This window comes from Durio zibethinus, chromosome 19 (genome assembly GCF_047325235.1).
Source record: "Durio zibethinus cultivar Kanyao isolate XHJ-2024 chromosome 19, ASM4732523v1, whole genome shotgun sequence".
NCBI lineage: Eukaryota > Viridiplantae > Streptophyta > Magnoliopsida > Malvales > Malvaceae > Durio > Durio zibethinus.
This window is the reverse complement of record NC_143180.1, coordinates 3713432-3730150: the sequence shown is the minus strand read 5'-3', so window position 1 is coordinate 3730150 and position 16719 is coordinate 3713432. Positions and strand designations below refer to the sequence as shown.

The window sequence follows — 16719 nt, the reverse complement described above, 5'->3', positions numbered from 1 at the left end:
TATTGGCTGTAAGGGGTTTTGACTTTGACCTTCCACAACCCACCATTTTAGGCAACTTTTAAACCCAGCTTTCCCCCTTTTTTAGCAAACGAGAACACAACTTTCTCCCCCTTTTGAGAATTATTTTGAATTTCTTCCTTATTTTTCATTTTCATGATTTGGTTCCTACGTACAGTTGCAATTTTTCTTATATAGAAAGCAAGTTTTTGGTTATAAAATAATATGAATTATTTTTTCCCCAATATTTTTGTTGTCTTGCCTTGGCCAAAATAATTAGAAAATTAATCATCAAGTTAACTTCAATGCTGTGCAAAAGTTTTAACGTTTTATTAACACATCTATTTACTATTAAGGCTGAGTTGAATCAAAGAAATGTTAGTTTAGTTAAACATTTAGATTTATTTATGAAAAATATATTAGACTTGTGTTTGTTTAGTTAAATATTTAGTTATGAAATATGTAAAATGAGAACAAGATGATGTGCAAAAGTGGTATTTAAAATTATTTATGAAAAGGTTAATGAGATTAACACTATTAATAAGATTTTAATGTCATGGGTCGAGATTTAAGTTTCAAATCCGCGCGGCTTCGAAATTTGGGTATATATTTTTTTTGTGTTTCAGATCAGCTTACCTGTCACGGTTCACACCCTTATGAGGTATTATCCGCTCTGATCCTCTGGCCTCACGATTTTGTCCTACAAAAAGCAACTCACAAGAAAGAGGTGGTGTGAATCCTTATATACCCTAGTGACCCTCCTATTATATTCGATGTGAGATTCAAGACTTTTTTTCAGGTCCGTGATACTAGCGCTTCGTTAAAATTGATTTAAATTCAATTTTGATTATTAATAAGCCTTTGTTGACATACTATTTGTAAGTTTAATGTAAATTCTTAGAAAAAATTTATGTAAAGCATTGATCTTGAAATAAAATTATCTTATATTTTTAAAATTTTTTGTGACCAAAAAAATTATATGGGGATGGAATCGGATATAAGAAAAGCTAAGAATATTTATGATATTATTATAAAAAAATAAAAATAAAAATAAAAAACTGTGAAATGAAAGGATTTGAGGTGGGTTGTATCTTGCCCATCAAAACAACATAATCAATTAGATTAATCTAAAAATTTGTACTCAACTTGGGTAGTCAAATTCTTGATTTTATCTCAATGGATAGGTAATAATCTTATTAAAGTTTCATCATTTTGTTTTTTGTTTTTTTATGTTTTTAATTCAACTTGTTAATGAAAAGGGAAATTTGAACTTGATTTCTTTGTTTTTTTTTCCTTTTTTTTATATTAATTTATCTCCAATTGATTTGTTTTAAAAGGAAACCTAATGCTTGGATTCTCAATGTATTCACAATAGGTAGTGAAAATATATTAAATTGAAAGGTATTGCCAATTGGGTTCTCTCTATAATATGATGAAAGAATAATGATAAAACTAGAAAATTTCATAAACCAAAGACAAAAGAAGTCAATTGTCAAAATGGAGTTATTATCTAACAAAAACAAAAAATAGGGATCCATGTTTGAGATTTGCATCTTTGTTTGACCTTAGCATCCTCCCTACCAATGCAATATTTGTATTTTTTATTAAAAAAACCTATGAACTTAACTCTTATTTAAATAATGATTTAATACATAGCTAAATATATTTAAAAAGTTCTAATATTATTTAAAAGAAAAAAACTCGTCTCAATCTAACTTTATCTTTCGTTATGGTTAACAATACCCTAAATACTTAATAAAAAAAAAAGCCTAATGCTAAGTTATGTTGCTCGATTCAACATCATTTTTCAAAAAATCCATAACTATTCGATGAGAAAATAAAAAAAAAGATAAAAAATAAATAAAAAAGGATATTATAAGTTTTTTTTTCAAATAATCTTTTTTCTTAATTGCTTATTGGCCACATGTAAATATGTAATGCCAAGTTAGCAAATAATTTCATGTCATCTTTCTAGTGATAGGTTGTTAAGGGGGTTAATGGAAATTATTTATTCAATTAAAATAAGGGCCTGAGGGGTTTAATTGCAAACGATGAAAGAATAGGGATTTATTTAGATTTTTTGAAATAGTATAGGTTTTTTTTTTTAATCTATTTAGACAACAATAATAAAATAAAAAGATTTAAAGGAAAATTTAATGTTTTGAGGAAAAAAAAAAAAAAAAAACAGAGATAAAGCTGTTGGCGTTTTAAGTTTTAACAATTGTCGTTTTTACCAAAATTATTGTAAATTGTTGTCTCTACTTCACTCTCAACTGCGCTCCTCTTAATCGTCCAATCGCATCAAGCCACGTTAATTCTTAAACCAACTCCTCGACGGTACGGTGACTCGCCAAGTCAAGCCATGGCCGCATCCAACTCAGTCCGAGTTGCCGCCGCTCAGATGACCTCCGTCAATGACATCACCGCCAATTTCTCCACTTGTTCTCGCCTCGTGAAAGTAAAGTAAATTCCTTCTTTTTTTTATTATAATTTAATTTGAAAATTTTGCATATTTTACGATTTTCTTCGATGCTCAAAGCTTTTTTTTTTATTTAAAAAAAAAAAAAGAAACGGATTTGAATTTAAGAAATTATAAGAATTCTAGATTTTATTTTTGATAAATTTGGTGTTTTTTTTTAGTTATTTGATCATTTTAAGAAAATATGATTTTATATGGCTTAATTTGGTTGTTATTTTTGTTATATACTTAATTTTAAAAGATAAATTAGCAAGTAATATTTTTGAAGAATTAAAAGTAAAATATATATATATATAGTATTAATTTACTCATTTTTATCAGAATATGAAATTACTTTTTGATAATTGCATTTACTTAATGGTCACATTTAAGGAAGCAAAACTGTAATACTAGTCAGATAGAGTAAGATTTTTGGAATTTTGATATATATTGTGTTTGAATTTTTCTGGGTTTTTTTTTTTTTTTTAATTGTGAAGGAAGCGGTTTCTGCTGGGGCAAAAATGCTTTGTTTGCCTGAAAACTTCTCGTATGTGGGTGTCAAGACTGGGGATAGTCTTTTGATTGCAGAACCTTTAGATGGACCCATTATGCAGAAATATTGCTCTTTGGCAAGGTGGTTACTTTGATTGCTCTTATTTTCTCTTGTTTTGTTGATCGTATTTGCCGCATTTTGTACATTGTTTAGCAATTTTCTAACTGCTTACTGGTTATTTTTCATTAACGTTCTTGCTTCTAGAGAGAGGAAAAAAAAATAGAATGATGTCAATAGGATCCCTCTCCACTTCTTTAATTTCTTAGTACAAGTTTGATGGGGTTATATATCGACTATCTGCACTTAATAAACACTTTTTAGATTTTTGATATTGACTTACTTTACCTGAACACAGAGAATCCGGTATTTGGTTGTCCCTTGGAGGGTTCCAAGAGAAAGGACATGATGATGCACACTTACGAAATACTCATGTTGTAATTGATGATGCTGGGAACATCAGAAGCACATTCAATAAGATTCACTTGTAAGACGGTTATAATATTCTCTGAGATACATTCTTTTTTCTTTTAAACCACTTACAACAGAAAATTTTCTATGTTGGAAAGGCTTCTGTAATATATTAACGTTGTTCCAAAGTTACTTGATCTGTACTTATGTCATATATAAATTAAATTTTCTTTAATTTGATATGGCATATCTCTCCTTTTATCTTGTTGCTCTGGTTTATTGATATGATATTTTCCCTCTGTTGGAAGGTTTGATGTGGATGTTCCTGGAGGAGCAGTATACAAGGAAAGCAGCTTTACGGAACCAGGTAAACACTTTCTCATCTTATTTTACAGTGTTGGCCTATTTCTCATATTTGTTGATATTCCTTCTCTGGCTTCTGATAAATCTATATCTATAATATTTATAAAAGCATGATGTACAAAATCTTTGAACTGACGAAAATAAACGTTAATGTTCATTATATTTCTAAAATGCCATTTGTCATTTTAAATTATTTTTTTAATATTCATAAACAATAATATTATAATCAATTAACAATTCTAATAGGTGTTGGCTTTAACTAGCTGAGTTCTAATCTAATTCATATATTAATACTAATAAGAGTTTGAAAGAAAGTTGTAATCTTAATAGTTTTAACTACTTAGTTTTTATCAATGGTTTAATAGTGATTATTATTACACAAAATTTAACTATTTAATAGGATCAAATAGTTCTGTGTTTGTTTCTAATTACACAAAATTATATCTAGGTTTTTGGTTTTCTAGAATTTTTAAAATGTAGTTCTCACTTCTCAAGTTTATTCAATTAACTAGGAATTATGATTGATTATGGTATACATGCATTATAAGTGTCTCTTTCCATTAATATATATATATATATATAAATTTTAGTTATGTATACACATTATATTCAATTGTATATTCAATATCTATATTCAATATATATATATATATATATATATTTTTTGTAATAAACAAAAAACAAGTATTCATGTGCAACATATGTGATAACAAGAAATATGTAGAATATAAAAATTGTCTCATCAGATTTGTATTGATACATCTTGTAAAACTATCAGAAGGCAATGCCAATAATTTTGCTTACATATGTAAATATATATGTGAATACAACAAGCCATTTACTTTTGCAAAGGATGGCTCTTTCTCATGCTATATCTAATCAATCCAAATTGGCATGCTTTCAGGGAAGGATATTGCTGTTTTAGACAGTCCTATAGGACGTTTAGGTTTGACAGTATGCTATGACTTGAGATTCCCGGAACTTTACCAGAAGCTAAGGTTCCATCATGATGCACAGGTAGAATTGGATTTATGAACTTTCCGATATAGTTGTTTTTCAATGTCATGAAACTTGCTCCATGGATTATGTTTGTAGGTCATATTGGTACCTGCAGCTTTCACCACGGTTACCGGTCAGGCACATTGGGAGATTCTTCTTTGTGCTCGTGCAATTGAGACTCAGTGCTATGTATGGAATCCATTTTCACCTACATGGTTCTGGTGACAATTCTTTGTTTCCTCAATTGGCAAAGTGTACTATGTAGTTTAAGGACAAATTTAGTTAGTTGATCATCCCATCTTTTAATTAATTCCATCTTGCTATCTGCTACTTCCTTCCGAGAATGACAAGAATTATTATTATTAGGTCATAGCTTCTGCTCAAGCCGGAAAGCATAATGAGAAAAGAGAAAGCTATGGCGAGACACTAATAATTGATCCATGGGGCACCGTAGTTGGCCGATTACCAGGTTAGATGGAATTGCCCTTTTAGTAGTCCAATTATCATGTTATATTTAATTGAAGCAACTGAGCAAGCAGTTCCTCTTCCTCAGGAGTAAAAAGCTTAATTGTTAATTTAGTAGTGAATCAGATATTTCATTGCTTCAGCACACCTGCTGGCAATTTAACATTAATTTCTTCATTTTTTTTTTTTTGTTTCAGATCGAGTGTCTACTGGGATTACTGTAGCTGATATTGATTTCTCATTGATTGATTCAGTGAGGGCAAAGATGCCAATTGCAAAGGTAAATTCCTAATATTTCTTTAAGGATCTTAGAAGTATTGCCTTGGCTGGCTCTCTATTTAGACTATACTAGCTGTAATCAGTGCCATGGTCTCTTAAACTTCCATACCAGCTTGAGGCTTTGGTAGGTCTGAATCCAATATATAGAAATAGTTCCTTATGCTTGACATCAACCTAGCAAACTACTGCTGCCTGCTCTGCAGGCTAGGCCTTGAGCACTTGGAATTTTTCAGCATCAACCTTTTTGGTGCTTGCTTAGAATTTGTTTTGTGGTAGCTGTACATATTCCTGTACGTGGATAAATTCACGGTTGCTACAGGGTGCCTGTTATTTAATTACTTGGCCTGGATTCAGCCCTAAACAGATTATTGTCTGTGTAGTAACACAATAAGAAAGATAGATGCATGTATGTTTTGCTGGCATCTACATCTACATTGCATGCTTGTAGCTAACCCAGTCCGAGAGTATGTACCGGGTTTCATATGCAAGTGTCAATTATAAATCATATTGTAGTTTTCCTTTTCTTAAAAAAAAAAAAATCTCCATTTTAATCAAATTATACTATTGTAATTAACTATTGACCTTTGTCATGTTTCTTCCAGCATCGGAAACCATTTGACTTTTGGAGACCTGCAACCCTATGATTTTCCAAAATGTCCGACAGCCTTTTGCGTCCACTGTCATTCATATGTAAGCCAAAGCCAGATTGAATTCCTAAGATCTGAATCTGATACTTCTTTTCTTGTTTGGTGAATAAACTGGTACATAACTTATCTATGCATCTTTGTTAATCTTTCAATTACTCAAGGAAGACATTTTAGTTCATTATGTCTTCCTTTATAAACATGTGTATGTTTATACATATTTGACTTAGTTCCGAGTTAGTGTAAACATCTTTCATAGATTTGAATGATTTATGCATAAGTACGGCAAATCGAGCAATTTTGAGCCTCTGCCAGCCATCGCTTGATGCAAAAATTTATGGTACGTATGTTTACAGAAAGAACCAGACATTGATCCCCGTCCTGAAACTCTCCAAGGCAGATAGCACAATCACCATAGTTTTCTCTTATTTCTTTACTATTCTTGTTGAAAACAATAACAACTGTCTTGGAAGGCAAGGCTGGGGATACCAGCAACGCCATTGGCAAAGCTGCCACCGGTTTGCCGGTTTCGATATCTTGGGAAGGTTGACGATGTTGATGAAGGGCTGTTTTGCAGTAAGAAAATATTAGTCCTAAAACTAAGAAGGCTAATGGTAAAAATATGAAAATAAATAATAATAATAATAATAATAATAATAATAGGAAAAGTAATAGCGTTAGGTTTGCCATTGTTGGAGCCTAAACAGGTTTTGCTTTGGTTAGAGCTTTCAGAGTATTTTTGGGTTGCTTCTAATAATGTACTTTTTATAAGTTTTATTATCAGACTCCAAATCCATCATGAATTGGGACAAGTCTTTACAATGTTAGTAATCCAACTTCAATTGGGACAAGTATTTTTTTCTACCCTAAAGTTTTACCATATTGGCATTTGAATTTTAAATTTATTAAATTTTATTTTTTAAAATGAATATATGAATTAATTAAGTTAAATTTGGATTTACTTGAAACAAATATTTATAATTACTGTAATATATTTATTTAATATTAATAAATTAATCCTACTTTTTTTTTCATAAAATATATGAAATTTGTTGACACTAAAAAAAAAAGTTTTATATGCAAGCATTTATCTGATTGTTGGGTAATTCAGAATTGTAACTTTAGTAACTTTTATACATAGTTCATTTTTGTAATTAAATTTTTTTGGCCAGATTTTTTTTTTATTAAATTTACACATTTAATAAATAGGAGCCAAAAGAATTTAAATATATATATATATTTTTCTTTACAAAAAGTTAAAGATAAAAAGAAAAAATACAAATACAAAACAAAACAAAAAAAATCTATGTAAACTTTAAATTTTTTGTATTTTTCTTTATAATAAACATTTTTAATTCTTATACCATAATTTATGGTCATAAATTACTCATTCGATGTAATCTATTATTTTATCTATACTAATTAAATATATTATTATTAAGATCTAAATAAAATAAAATTTTGAATTCAAATTTTAATTTAATTTTCATGCAACTATCTTTTTTGTAAAAAAAAAATTAAATTTTTGAACGAATATATATAAAACCCATGAATGAACTGTTTCTAATAACTATGCTCTAAATAAATGTATTTACATGTCCTCAACGTCCATAGATTCTATGCATGTAAGTTTTAAAAATGCCTTTTTAACAGCCTATGATATGATCTGAATGACTTTTATATATAAAGACGGCAAATCGGGCAATTGGGAGTCTCAGCCAGCCACCGCTCGATGCAAAACCGATGGAAAACATGTTTACAGCAGGAAAGAAGCCGACATTGATCTCCATCCTGAAACTTTTCAAGGCAGATAGCACAAACATCGTACTTGTCATCTCCTGTTTCTTCACCATTAATCATGTCCTTGTTGTACATAATAAGTGCAGTCTTGGAAAGCAGAGCAGACCCTGGCAATAGCAAGGCTGGGAACGGTAGCAGCAGCCTTGGCCGAGCTGCAATGGGTGGCTGTACTGGGTTGCTTTCGACGTCTTGGGGTGGTTGTTGTCGACGAAGTCGTTGAAGGGCTATTGCTTGGCAACAGGAAACTACTAGTAGTCGCAAAATTAAGAAACACCATGACAAAACTGCGAGAGCAGATATTATTACTAGCAAAGTCAGTAAAATAAGTTCAATAAGATTTTCCATGGTTAAAGCTGTAAGAGTTAAAGAGAGGGTATGTGACTGATTGTTGAAAAGTTTCGACTTTTATAACTTCTCAAAATCAAATCCAACTCGAATTGAGACTTGTAATTATTTTATTGTTCAAGTTGGTGAGTAAAAAAAAAAAAAAAAAACCTAAAAATCGGTGATTAATGAATTTAAAAGTAAATTAGTCTCACTAATGGAACAAAATTTAAATCTCCTTCCTCAATTAAAAAAAAATTGTTTTCTTATGTGTACAATACTCAAATCAAGCTATTAAAATAATTAAAAAATATTATTATTATTAAAATATTAAAAATTATTTTTATATTAATATTTTCTATATTTTAAAATTAAAATTAAATAAAAATAATTTTTATTTATTAAATAATTGATTTTGAATCAAATTAAATTGAATTGAATTTCAAATCTCGTGCCTACAACACAATTTAAATTAAGTTTGATACTTGAGCCAGACAAGTAATTCAATCCGGTTCTAATTAGAAGGCCTCTTTGAATAAATCACTATTGTATAGAATCTTTCATTCTATAATTTCCACCTTGATTAATGTACCAAGAACAGTCGAACACAATATATGAATGCATGGGGCCTTGGATTTGCTAATTCTATAATTTCCCTTAGATGACTTCTTTTGGTGAGTACTTTTGCATTAGTAAGTCCAATTAATCATTGTCTCAACTTTGAAAAATTGGTCGCTTTTGTCAATATCATTTGACTTCTCTGATAAATCTGTGCCTGTAATATGGATATACCTGTCTATTCATGTTGAAACACCAGGAAATTTGGTTGCTTTCTACTGGTTTTATGAGATGAAAACCAACTACATACAATAAGATTTAATCTATAAAAAAAAAAAAAATCAAAGTGTCCCTTGTGCACTTCTTTCCCAAACTTCGAAAAAGAAAAAAAAAAAGCAACATCAAGAACACAAATTCAAAAGTGTAAGGCTATGAACAGTATGATTAAGCCAAAACCAACCTCTCTGCTGATCATTCCAGGAGAAATTCAGCAGGACTGCCAAGAAGGTTAAAAGTTTTGTTGTTGCTTAGGGCGTCTTTTAAGATTGCAATTTGCCCTTCCTTCAAAAGAATATCCTCATCCAGAGCTTCTATCTTCTTTTTCAATACGTTAACCTCTGAATTTAAAAGCATGTTATTCTCACTATACTGCTTCACTTCTTCCCACATCAAATCTCTCTCTTGGGACACCTTAGGCAGTATACCCTTCAAGATGGTTAGTTCCTTTATTGATTCTTGTAAGTCACTCTGAAGACGGCTTTTATCCTCGTCTTTCTTCAGTATCTGTTCAGATCAAAACGCATTTAAGTAATCAAAACGCATTTAAGTAATCAAAATGAATAGCTAAAATTGTCCTATAAGGTAAATGCAATAGTAACAACAATATCAGAAACACCAAACTGAACTGCAGCACAAATATCAAGCAACTACAGGGATGCACTCATATCAAACTCTAAGATACCTTCAATTTCCCTAATATATGCCTCTACTTCTCCCAACTGCAGTTTTTTTCTATGCCTCTTCATTTCTGTTTTTTTACTTCTTTTTAACAATTATTACTAATGGACAGTTGATTTAAAAAAATGTATAAACAATCTCTCATCCTCTCCCTTACTCTACCCAACATGCACGTACATAACACAAAATGGTCATTTGCTTTCCCCAGCGCATGATGCGCTAAAGATTGGTGACTTTGAGTTCCATTAGAAGACATTTCAACTACCAGGAACCTTTTTTCAATTATAAGTGCTCCAGGATTTTGAAAATTGCAAGTAAGTCAAAAGTAAAGAGCTAAACATCAGAATCCAAAGAAAGCTATTTCAATAGGTAGCTACTTGTTTATACCTACTATTCACTTGCAAAATAAGAATAAAGCACTTCGTTCATGCACACACACACACAAAAAAAAAAACCCTAAAACATTTAAACATCAAAAGTTACCTGCAATTCAAGATCTTTCAATCTGTGGGTGAGGCAGGAAATGTTGTCCATTGCATTTTGTACTTCACATCTAAGGATGTCATTACCTCTCACAGCTGCTGCCTGCTCAGCTTGCAACTGCTCTACTTCAAGCTCTTTTGAGTATAACTTTTCCCTCAACAAACTTGTCAGCAACGTTTCTGCTTTAAGCTCAGTTCTTATAATCTCCTAGAAAAGTGTAAAGCAAATGTTCAAAAAAGCTTTGAGCATAAACTTGTAAAAACACAATAAACCTATAATTGAAAAAAAGAAACAAGTTTAATGAATTAACATACTTAAACAGTAATGAGCAATGAAAAGCATTTTATTCAATGTATACCATCTTCAACTGTAAATTTCAGCAAAAATTTACCTCTGAAGATTGATTGTTGAGTTTCATTGATTCCAAGTGAGAATCTGAGGCAACTGGACTAAATTTCTCATGCAGCAAAGTGGATATTGTCTGCAAACTCCTTGTTAGGCTTTCAGTTCCACGTTTAATGCCTTGTACTTTCATATCAGATTCAACAATAAATTGGCCATCTAGACCCTGCTGAGTTTCTTGAAACTGACTGGCTCTTCCTTTGATGAACTCAATTAACTTGGAAGACAAGAGGGTGCTCTCATTAAGTATAGCGAGTCCTTGATTCTGCAAATAGCGCACAGCATTCTGCAATTCCTTGTCTAGCTTGAAGGTTAAAGCTCCAATGTCTTTTGCATTCCCTTTTAAGCGATTCAATAGATCGATATTCTCATGTCTAAGAGAATCAACTTCAAGCCTGCAAGACTCCACTTCCCTTCTTAATGCAAATTCTACTCCAGTTAGCCTGATTTGCTCCATTTGCAATTTTTTCACCTGTTTTTCGTTCTTTTCCGTGGATTGCTTCTTCTCAATCTCCTCACTATATCCTTCTCGCAACCCTTCAATTGTTTTCTCTTGCTCATTGCAGGTTCGCAGTAATCTGGTAATGGACTTTTGCAACTCCTTGCACTCTTTCTCCTTCTCTTCAAAATTTCTTCTAATGCAATTGAGATCTTCTATTGCTGCTCTACACTTCTGTTGTGACCGGGAGAGATTTTGCCTTAGATCTTGATTCTCGTCATTCAACTTTTCCACCTTTCCAGTCAACTCTTTAAGTTGTTCTGTGGAATATGTCATAATGCTTAGGTTTTCTGTTTCCTTCTCATTGAAGGAAGTGACTTCTCTCTGAAGTGAAACGTTTTGCTCTGCTAGCTCTCTAACACGTTCACGAAGCCTTTGCTCTTCCGACCGGTACTTCTCAAGCTTAGATGACCAATCACTTGACCTTCTATCTAACTCCTTTTCCAATCCCAACTGTATCTCATGCTTTTCCTTCTCTAACTTTTTTGTTTGTGACTCCAATTCTGCCCTTGCCATTCTCAGTTCCTCCCTGGCGCAAGCTCTCTCAGCAATTCTAGATTGTATAAGATCTGAAACCTCAAGTGCCAGGTTTATTTTGTCCTCTGTTAGGTGCCTAATGGTTTGAATGAGTGACGAAACATCAAACCCACTGTCACGACGAAAGATTTCCTGCTCAAGAGCTTCAGAAAGAAGCAAGACTCTCTCCTCAACTTCTTTAGATCTTCTTTGTAATTCAACATCTGTATCCTCTTCTGTTTCAGAAGAGTTCAAACCATTAGAGCTTCCCCCAAAGAAACAATTTTGCTCCTCCAAGCCTGAGAAATCCCCATTATATCCATTTACATTTTCATAAGGTTCATCCGTTACACAACTTTTTTGGGCCAACATATCCAACTTGGACTCAGGGCATCTATTCAAGCATCTACCGTATACATCTTCAGTTGTGATTGGAATACGACAGTCATATTCCTTTGAACTTGATCTCGGGACAACATGAGTCTGAGAAAGCCTCTCAATCACATTCTTTGCAATCATCCGTGGTGACTCATGCCTGAATCCATTTTCCACCCAATCTCTAGATGAGAAGTGAAGATGTGTGCCTTTAGCTTCCCTAAATGAATGAGACTTGCTTTTCTCTTTGACACTATCTGTTGGAGATGAAGGGGCTGTATATTGAACTCGTGGAGGACGCCTTCCACCACCATTTCCAAGATTATTTCTTTTTGAACTGTTCTTGGACTTGCTACTTTCCTGCAGCTGTTCTCCATCAATATAGCGGTCTATAACTTTACTTGACACATTGCTAGAGCAAGAGGAAGAGCTTCCAGATGAATCATGGGGCATCCTTGAAGAACCAGAAGAGCAGGGCCTATCAAAACCAATAGCTGTCGCTTCACATCTTTTAGCCTTAGATTTCTTCTCAGGAGTAAGAGCAGTCCGCCTGGAGTAAACCACAAGAACATGAGTGCTATACATTTAGATTTATACAAGTAAAAGAATTAGGTAAAATCAATAATTAATATACTCCATAAACAAACTAGCACAAAATGCCTTACCAAGATGGGCGATCATGTTGCTGTTGTGGAGTAATATTAGGAGACCTATTTTGATCATTTGAGGAAGAAAGATTTTGTTGTCCTAGCCCATCTACAAGAAAGGCTGCTGATGACAAAGAATGACTCCTTCGAAGACATGAACTGTTACTAAAGCTTGGGCTATCAGATTTTTGCTTTCGAGATTTTCCAAACAAAGGTTTAGGACTGCGAAAACTATAGTCAGCCTTGTCACCATGTTGATCATCTAACCCACTTTCCAATGTGTTTTCCCAGTAAGCTTGCTTATCTGCTGATGGTGAAGGAACAGTATTGCTGTTACCACTGTTAGAGGAAGATTTGAAGAAAAACAGCTTCTTCATCTCGATATATCATTGACGAAAACCGCTAGCTTTAGCTCATGAAAATGGAACAAATCCCAATCCTTTTTATAACAATCTTTGGAACAATGAGGGCCTCAAAAGACCTGGAGAAAGAATACATAAACCATAAAAGTGAGTGACATAAAAGGAAAAGCACATCAATACACATACAAACATCATCAAGATCATCAAGATCACTAGAGATGGTGGGGACAACCTATAAAAGCAAAATACCAGAGAAATAGATCTTGGCTCGGAAAACACGTAAATACAACTCATATCAAGTTCACAGTAACGGAATTTATATATCAGATAGCAAAAAAAAAAAAAAAAGCATATGCAGCATTGAGATGCAAATCATGAAAACGTTATGCATTGACAATATTAAAATGCTAAAACCATGAAAAGAACACTCGGGTTAGATGATTCATTTATTTGGAAAAGCCAATCAAGACAGCCGAATAAATAGAAACCTAAATGCAAAACATAAAGAAAACGTTAGTAACTAAGATTCACAGAAAGAGAAAAAGAAAAAGGGAAAAAAGTGTGTTCAAAAGAGAAAAGAGGAAGATCCTGAAAACAGTACCATAACTTTAACAATAGAGCAAGGGTTTCAGCTATGAAATTGCGAGAACCAGGTTCATATACAAATTAAATAAAACTATAAAAATAAAAAATACTAATTAAATTTATTTTTATAGTAGTTTCAGAAACTTTCAGTCGCCTGCAAAAAGATTTTTCTTTAATATTAAACAAACAAAATTATGTATATAAAACTTGTCTGTCAGAGCACAGCTTAAGATTGAATTAAGGTAGAGTTACGAAAAAGACAAAATTACCCTAACTCACCATTTTCAGCTTCCTAAAAACCTCCCAAAAACCCTTTAAAAAGAATAAAGAAATGAAATTAATTTCATAAAATTCTGACAAAATAGAAGAATCCTAAGACTGACTGATCATCAAATAAAAAATTAATTCAATTGTGGGGGAAAATGAAAAACCTAAGCATGAAAGAATCAATTTGAAATCAATTTGTTGGAAATTGACTTACAAGAAAATCAAAGATTTGAACTTGAGAAACAGAGCATAAGAAAACAATCAGTTAAAACTTTCTTTTCCACTTTCCTTCAACTTTCTCAGCAACCAAACAGCCCATATTAAAAAAAAAGGAAAAGACAAAAATAAACAGAGAGACACCCACAGAATTTCCCAACTCAGCTTCCTTCAAACGGTCAAAAAAAATTGCGGAAAAACCAAAGCACAGAAATTTAAAATAAAACCCAGATAAAACTTCACGAATTCAACCAAAAAAAAAAAAACTTAATTTGGAAAACTTCAAACAAAAAAAAAAAAGAAAAGAAAAAATCTTTGCATTTAATTACTTACCATTAAAGGAGAGATACTGTATTTTCTCAGGAAAGTTCAAAATTTTCAAAATTCGAAAATTAAAAAAATAATCCCCGAAATTTAAGGATCTTAAATAGAATTATCAAAGAAAAAGTGAAGAAAGTGAAAGCCAGAGAAAAAGACAGAAACCGCGGAGTCAACGGCGTTAATGGCCGGCGTTAAAGAACGGTTGCTAACACTGGATTTAACGGTGATGGAAATGTCTGCCGTTAAGATTTTGAGAGAACAAAGAGAATATGACAAGGAACTTAAAAGGCAGAGAGTCAGCCAACAGCAGAGCAGAGGAGCGTTTCTTTTTCATGCGTTGAGAAATATGGGAAAAAGTTTAGGGTAGTTTCGTCATTGAAAGAATTTTTTGAATACTCTTTCGTCGTGGGAGCGGGGGAGGTTTTGATTGAATGGAACCGGGTGTAGCGAAATTTCCTTTGGGTCCCACGTTGGAGGCTGAAGCTGGAGCGTCGGTTAGTGGGGTCAAATACGGACCGTTGTCATAGATATAAAGCTTTCACTAATTAAAACAAAAGATTATAATTATAATGATGATTGATGATGATGCATCATAATTCCATCAAAGGACTTTTCTTTTTTTTTGTAAAATATATAAAGACATTCAATTTTAGGAGAAATTTTAAAATGATTAATAAAATATTAATTTTTTAATTTAACCACTTAAAATTGAATAAATATTTTTTATTCACTCAATCATTAATATTTATCGACATATTGATGTTACAATGCCATATCACTAGTTAAGTGCAACATGATACTATCATGTCATTTGACAACTCATGTAACATTTATAAATTTTAAAAAAATAAATAAATTTCGATTACTTAATTTTTTTAAGCATTTTTAGTTTGGTTAGTCAACTTTGAAAAGTTACAATTTAGTTACTAATAAATAAATTTTCAAGTTTTATAAAAAATGGAAATAAATATTTGATATTTTTATTGTGTGAAATTAAATTATAATTTTTTATTTTATTGTAATTATACTATTTAAATTTAAAAATTAGATTAATATTATTAAATTGTCAAAATTACTATAACAGTATTCCTTCAAATTTTTGTGATTTAATCCATTCAAATAAATTAAAGTAAAATTTTATATTTTATAATGTCAAGATTCTAATTGCAAAAAAATTTCATAATTTTAATTTTATGCAATAAAATATTATAAATATTATAAATAATATAAAATTATTATAATTAAAACATTGACATTATAAAATAAGAAATTTATTAATATTTTGATTACTATCGTTTATAAATTTTATTAATATTTTGGTCTCGATTGTTAATAACTTACTGTCATTGTGAATTTATAATGAGTTCATCACTAACATCTAAGAAATTTAATATATAAATTATTTTATTATTTATGTTATATATTGAAATATATTAAGATAATACTCAAATAAGTTATTGAATTTTATAAAAAAAAAAAAACAAACATTTAATACTTTTATACATGAAATTAAGATATTAACTTTTATCTTTTATAATTGTACCTTTTAAATTTTAAAAAATAGATTAATATTAATCAATTGCCAAAATTATTAAAATATTATTACTTCAAAATTTTTTCTTTTAATTAATCCAAATAAATTCAATTATTTATTTAAAATTTTTATATTTTGATCATCAACATTTGTAAAATTATTAATATTTGAATGCCATCCTCAACGTAGCTTTAGAACTATTTAATCACAATAATTTGTGAAATTTAATAAAATAAATTATTTTTTATCTATATTTCATTAAATATTTTGTTACATTAAATTAAAACTAAAATTTGACATTATAAATTATAAAATGTTTACTTGAGTTTATTAGGATGAAGTGAATAATAAATATTTGAAGTAATATTATTTTAATAAAATTTATAAGTGGATAATATCATCAAATTTTCAAATTTAAATAGTATAATTACAATCAAATAAAAATTTTGTAATTTAATTGTATGCAATGAAAATATCAAATTTTTATTTTTATTTTTTATAAAATTTGAGAATTTATTTGTTAGTGATCAAACTATATATTTTTAGAGTAGAGTGATCAAAGTAAAAATTTTTTAAAAATTAAGTGATCGAAATTTATTATTTCACGTCAACATGTTGTTAAACACAAAAGACGAAATTAAAAAAATATTTACTCAATTTTAAATGATTAAATTAAAAAAATTAATGTTTAAGTAATAATTTTAAAA

The 16719-nt window shown here is 30.6% G+C and overlaps 2 protein-coding genes across 4 annotated transcripts; one reads left to right on the top strand and one right to left on the bottom strand.

Moving 5' to 3' along the window:
* Nucleotides 1–2237: 2237 nt before the first annotated feature.
* LOC111310263 (deaminated glutathione amidase, chloroplastic/cytosolic-like) lies at nt 2238–6436 on the top strand. 2 transcript variants are annotated; one of them, XM_022909542.2, is made up of 9 exons: nt 2238–2455; nt 2953–3089; nt 3364–3492; nt 3725–3783; nt 4684–4796; nt 4875–4967; nt 5145–5247; nt 5441–5523; nt 6125–6436. In XM_022909542.2, exons 1-9 carry the CDS (start codon nt 2360–2362, stop codon nt 6164–6166), a joined length of 855 nt encoding a protein of 284 aa, XP_022765277.2. In that variant the 5' UTR covers nt 2238–2359; the 3' UTR covers nt 6167–6436. The 2 variants fall into 2 exon arrangements, with proteins under 2 accessions (XP_022765277.2, XP_089604493.1); XM_089748367.1 differs by having other exon boundaries at nt 2324–2460.
* A 2651-nt stretch (nt 6437–9087) lies between these two features.
* Nucleotides 9088–14872, bottom strand: LOC111310261 (CAP-gly domain linker). Of its 2 annotated transcripts, none has more exons than XM_022909539.2 (5): nt 14491–14872; nt 12746–13208; nt 10680–12630; nt 10289–10495; nt 9088–9631 (listed from the first exon to the last, which is right to left on the bottom strand). In XM_022909539.2, the coding sequence occupies exons 2-5, from the start codon at nt 13102–13104 to the stop codon at nt 9320–9322; spliced, it is 2829 nt and encodes a 942-aa protein (XP_022765274.2). In that variant the 5' UTR covers nt 13105–13208; nt 14491–14872; the 3' UTR covers nt 9088–9319. The 2 variants fall into 2 exon arrangements, with proteins under 2 accessions (XP_022765274.2, XP_022765276.2); XM_022909541.2 differs by lacking the exon at nt 14491–14872 and adding an exon at nt 14156–14228.
* Between the last annotated feature and the right edge of the window lie 1847 nt (nt 14873–16719).

What these genes read in the sequence shown, in the direction of transcription:
- LOC111310263 (XM_022909542.2), top strand. Translation starts at nt 2,360, where the DNA reads ATGGCCGCATCCAACTCAGTCCGAGTTGCCGCCGCTCAGATGACCTCC. An exon ending in AAATATTGCTCTTTGGCAAG is followed by an intron (nt 3,090 to 3,363) that starts GTGGTTACTTTG and finishes ACCTGAACACAG; the next exon opens with AGAATCCGGTATTTGGTTGT. An exon ending in ACATTCAATAAGATTCACTT is followed by an intron (nt 3,493 to 3,724) that starts GTAAGACGGTTA and finishes CTCTGTTGGAAG; the next exon opens with GTTTGATGTGGATGTTCCTG.
- LOC111310261 (XM_022909539.2), bottom strand. Translation starts at nt 13,104, where the DNA reads ATGAAGAAGCTGTTTTTCTTCAAATCTTCCTCTAACAGTGGTAACAGC. An exon ending in TCAACAATCAATCTTCAGAG is followed by an intron (nt 10,496 to 10,679) that starts GTAAATTTTTGC and finishes ACACTTTTCTAG; the next exon opens with GAGATTATAAGAACTGAGCT. An exon ending in TGAAAGATCTTGAATTGCAG is followed by an intron (nt 9,632 to 10,288) that starts GTAACTTTTGAT and finishes TGATCTGAACAG; the next exon opens with ATACTGAAGAAAGACGAGGA.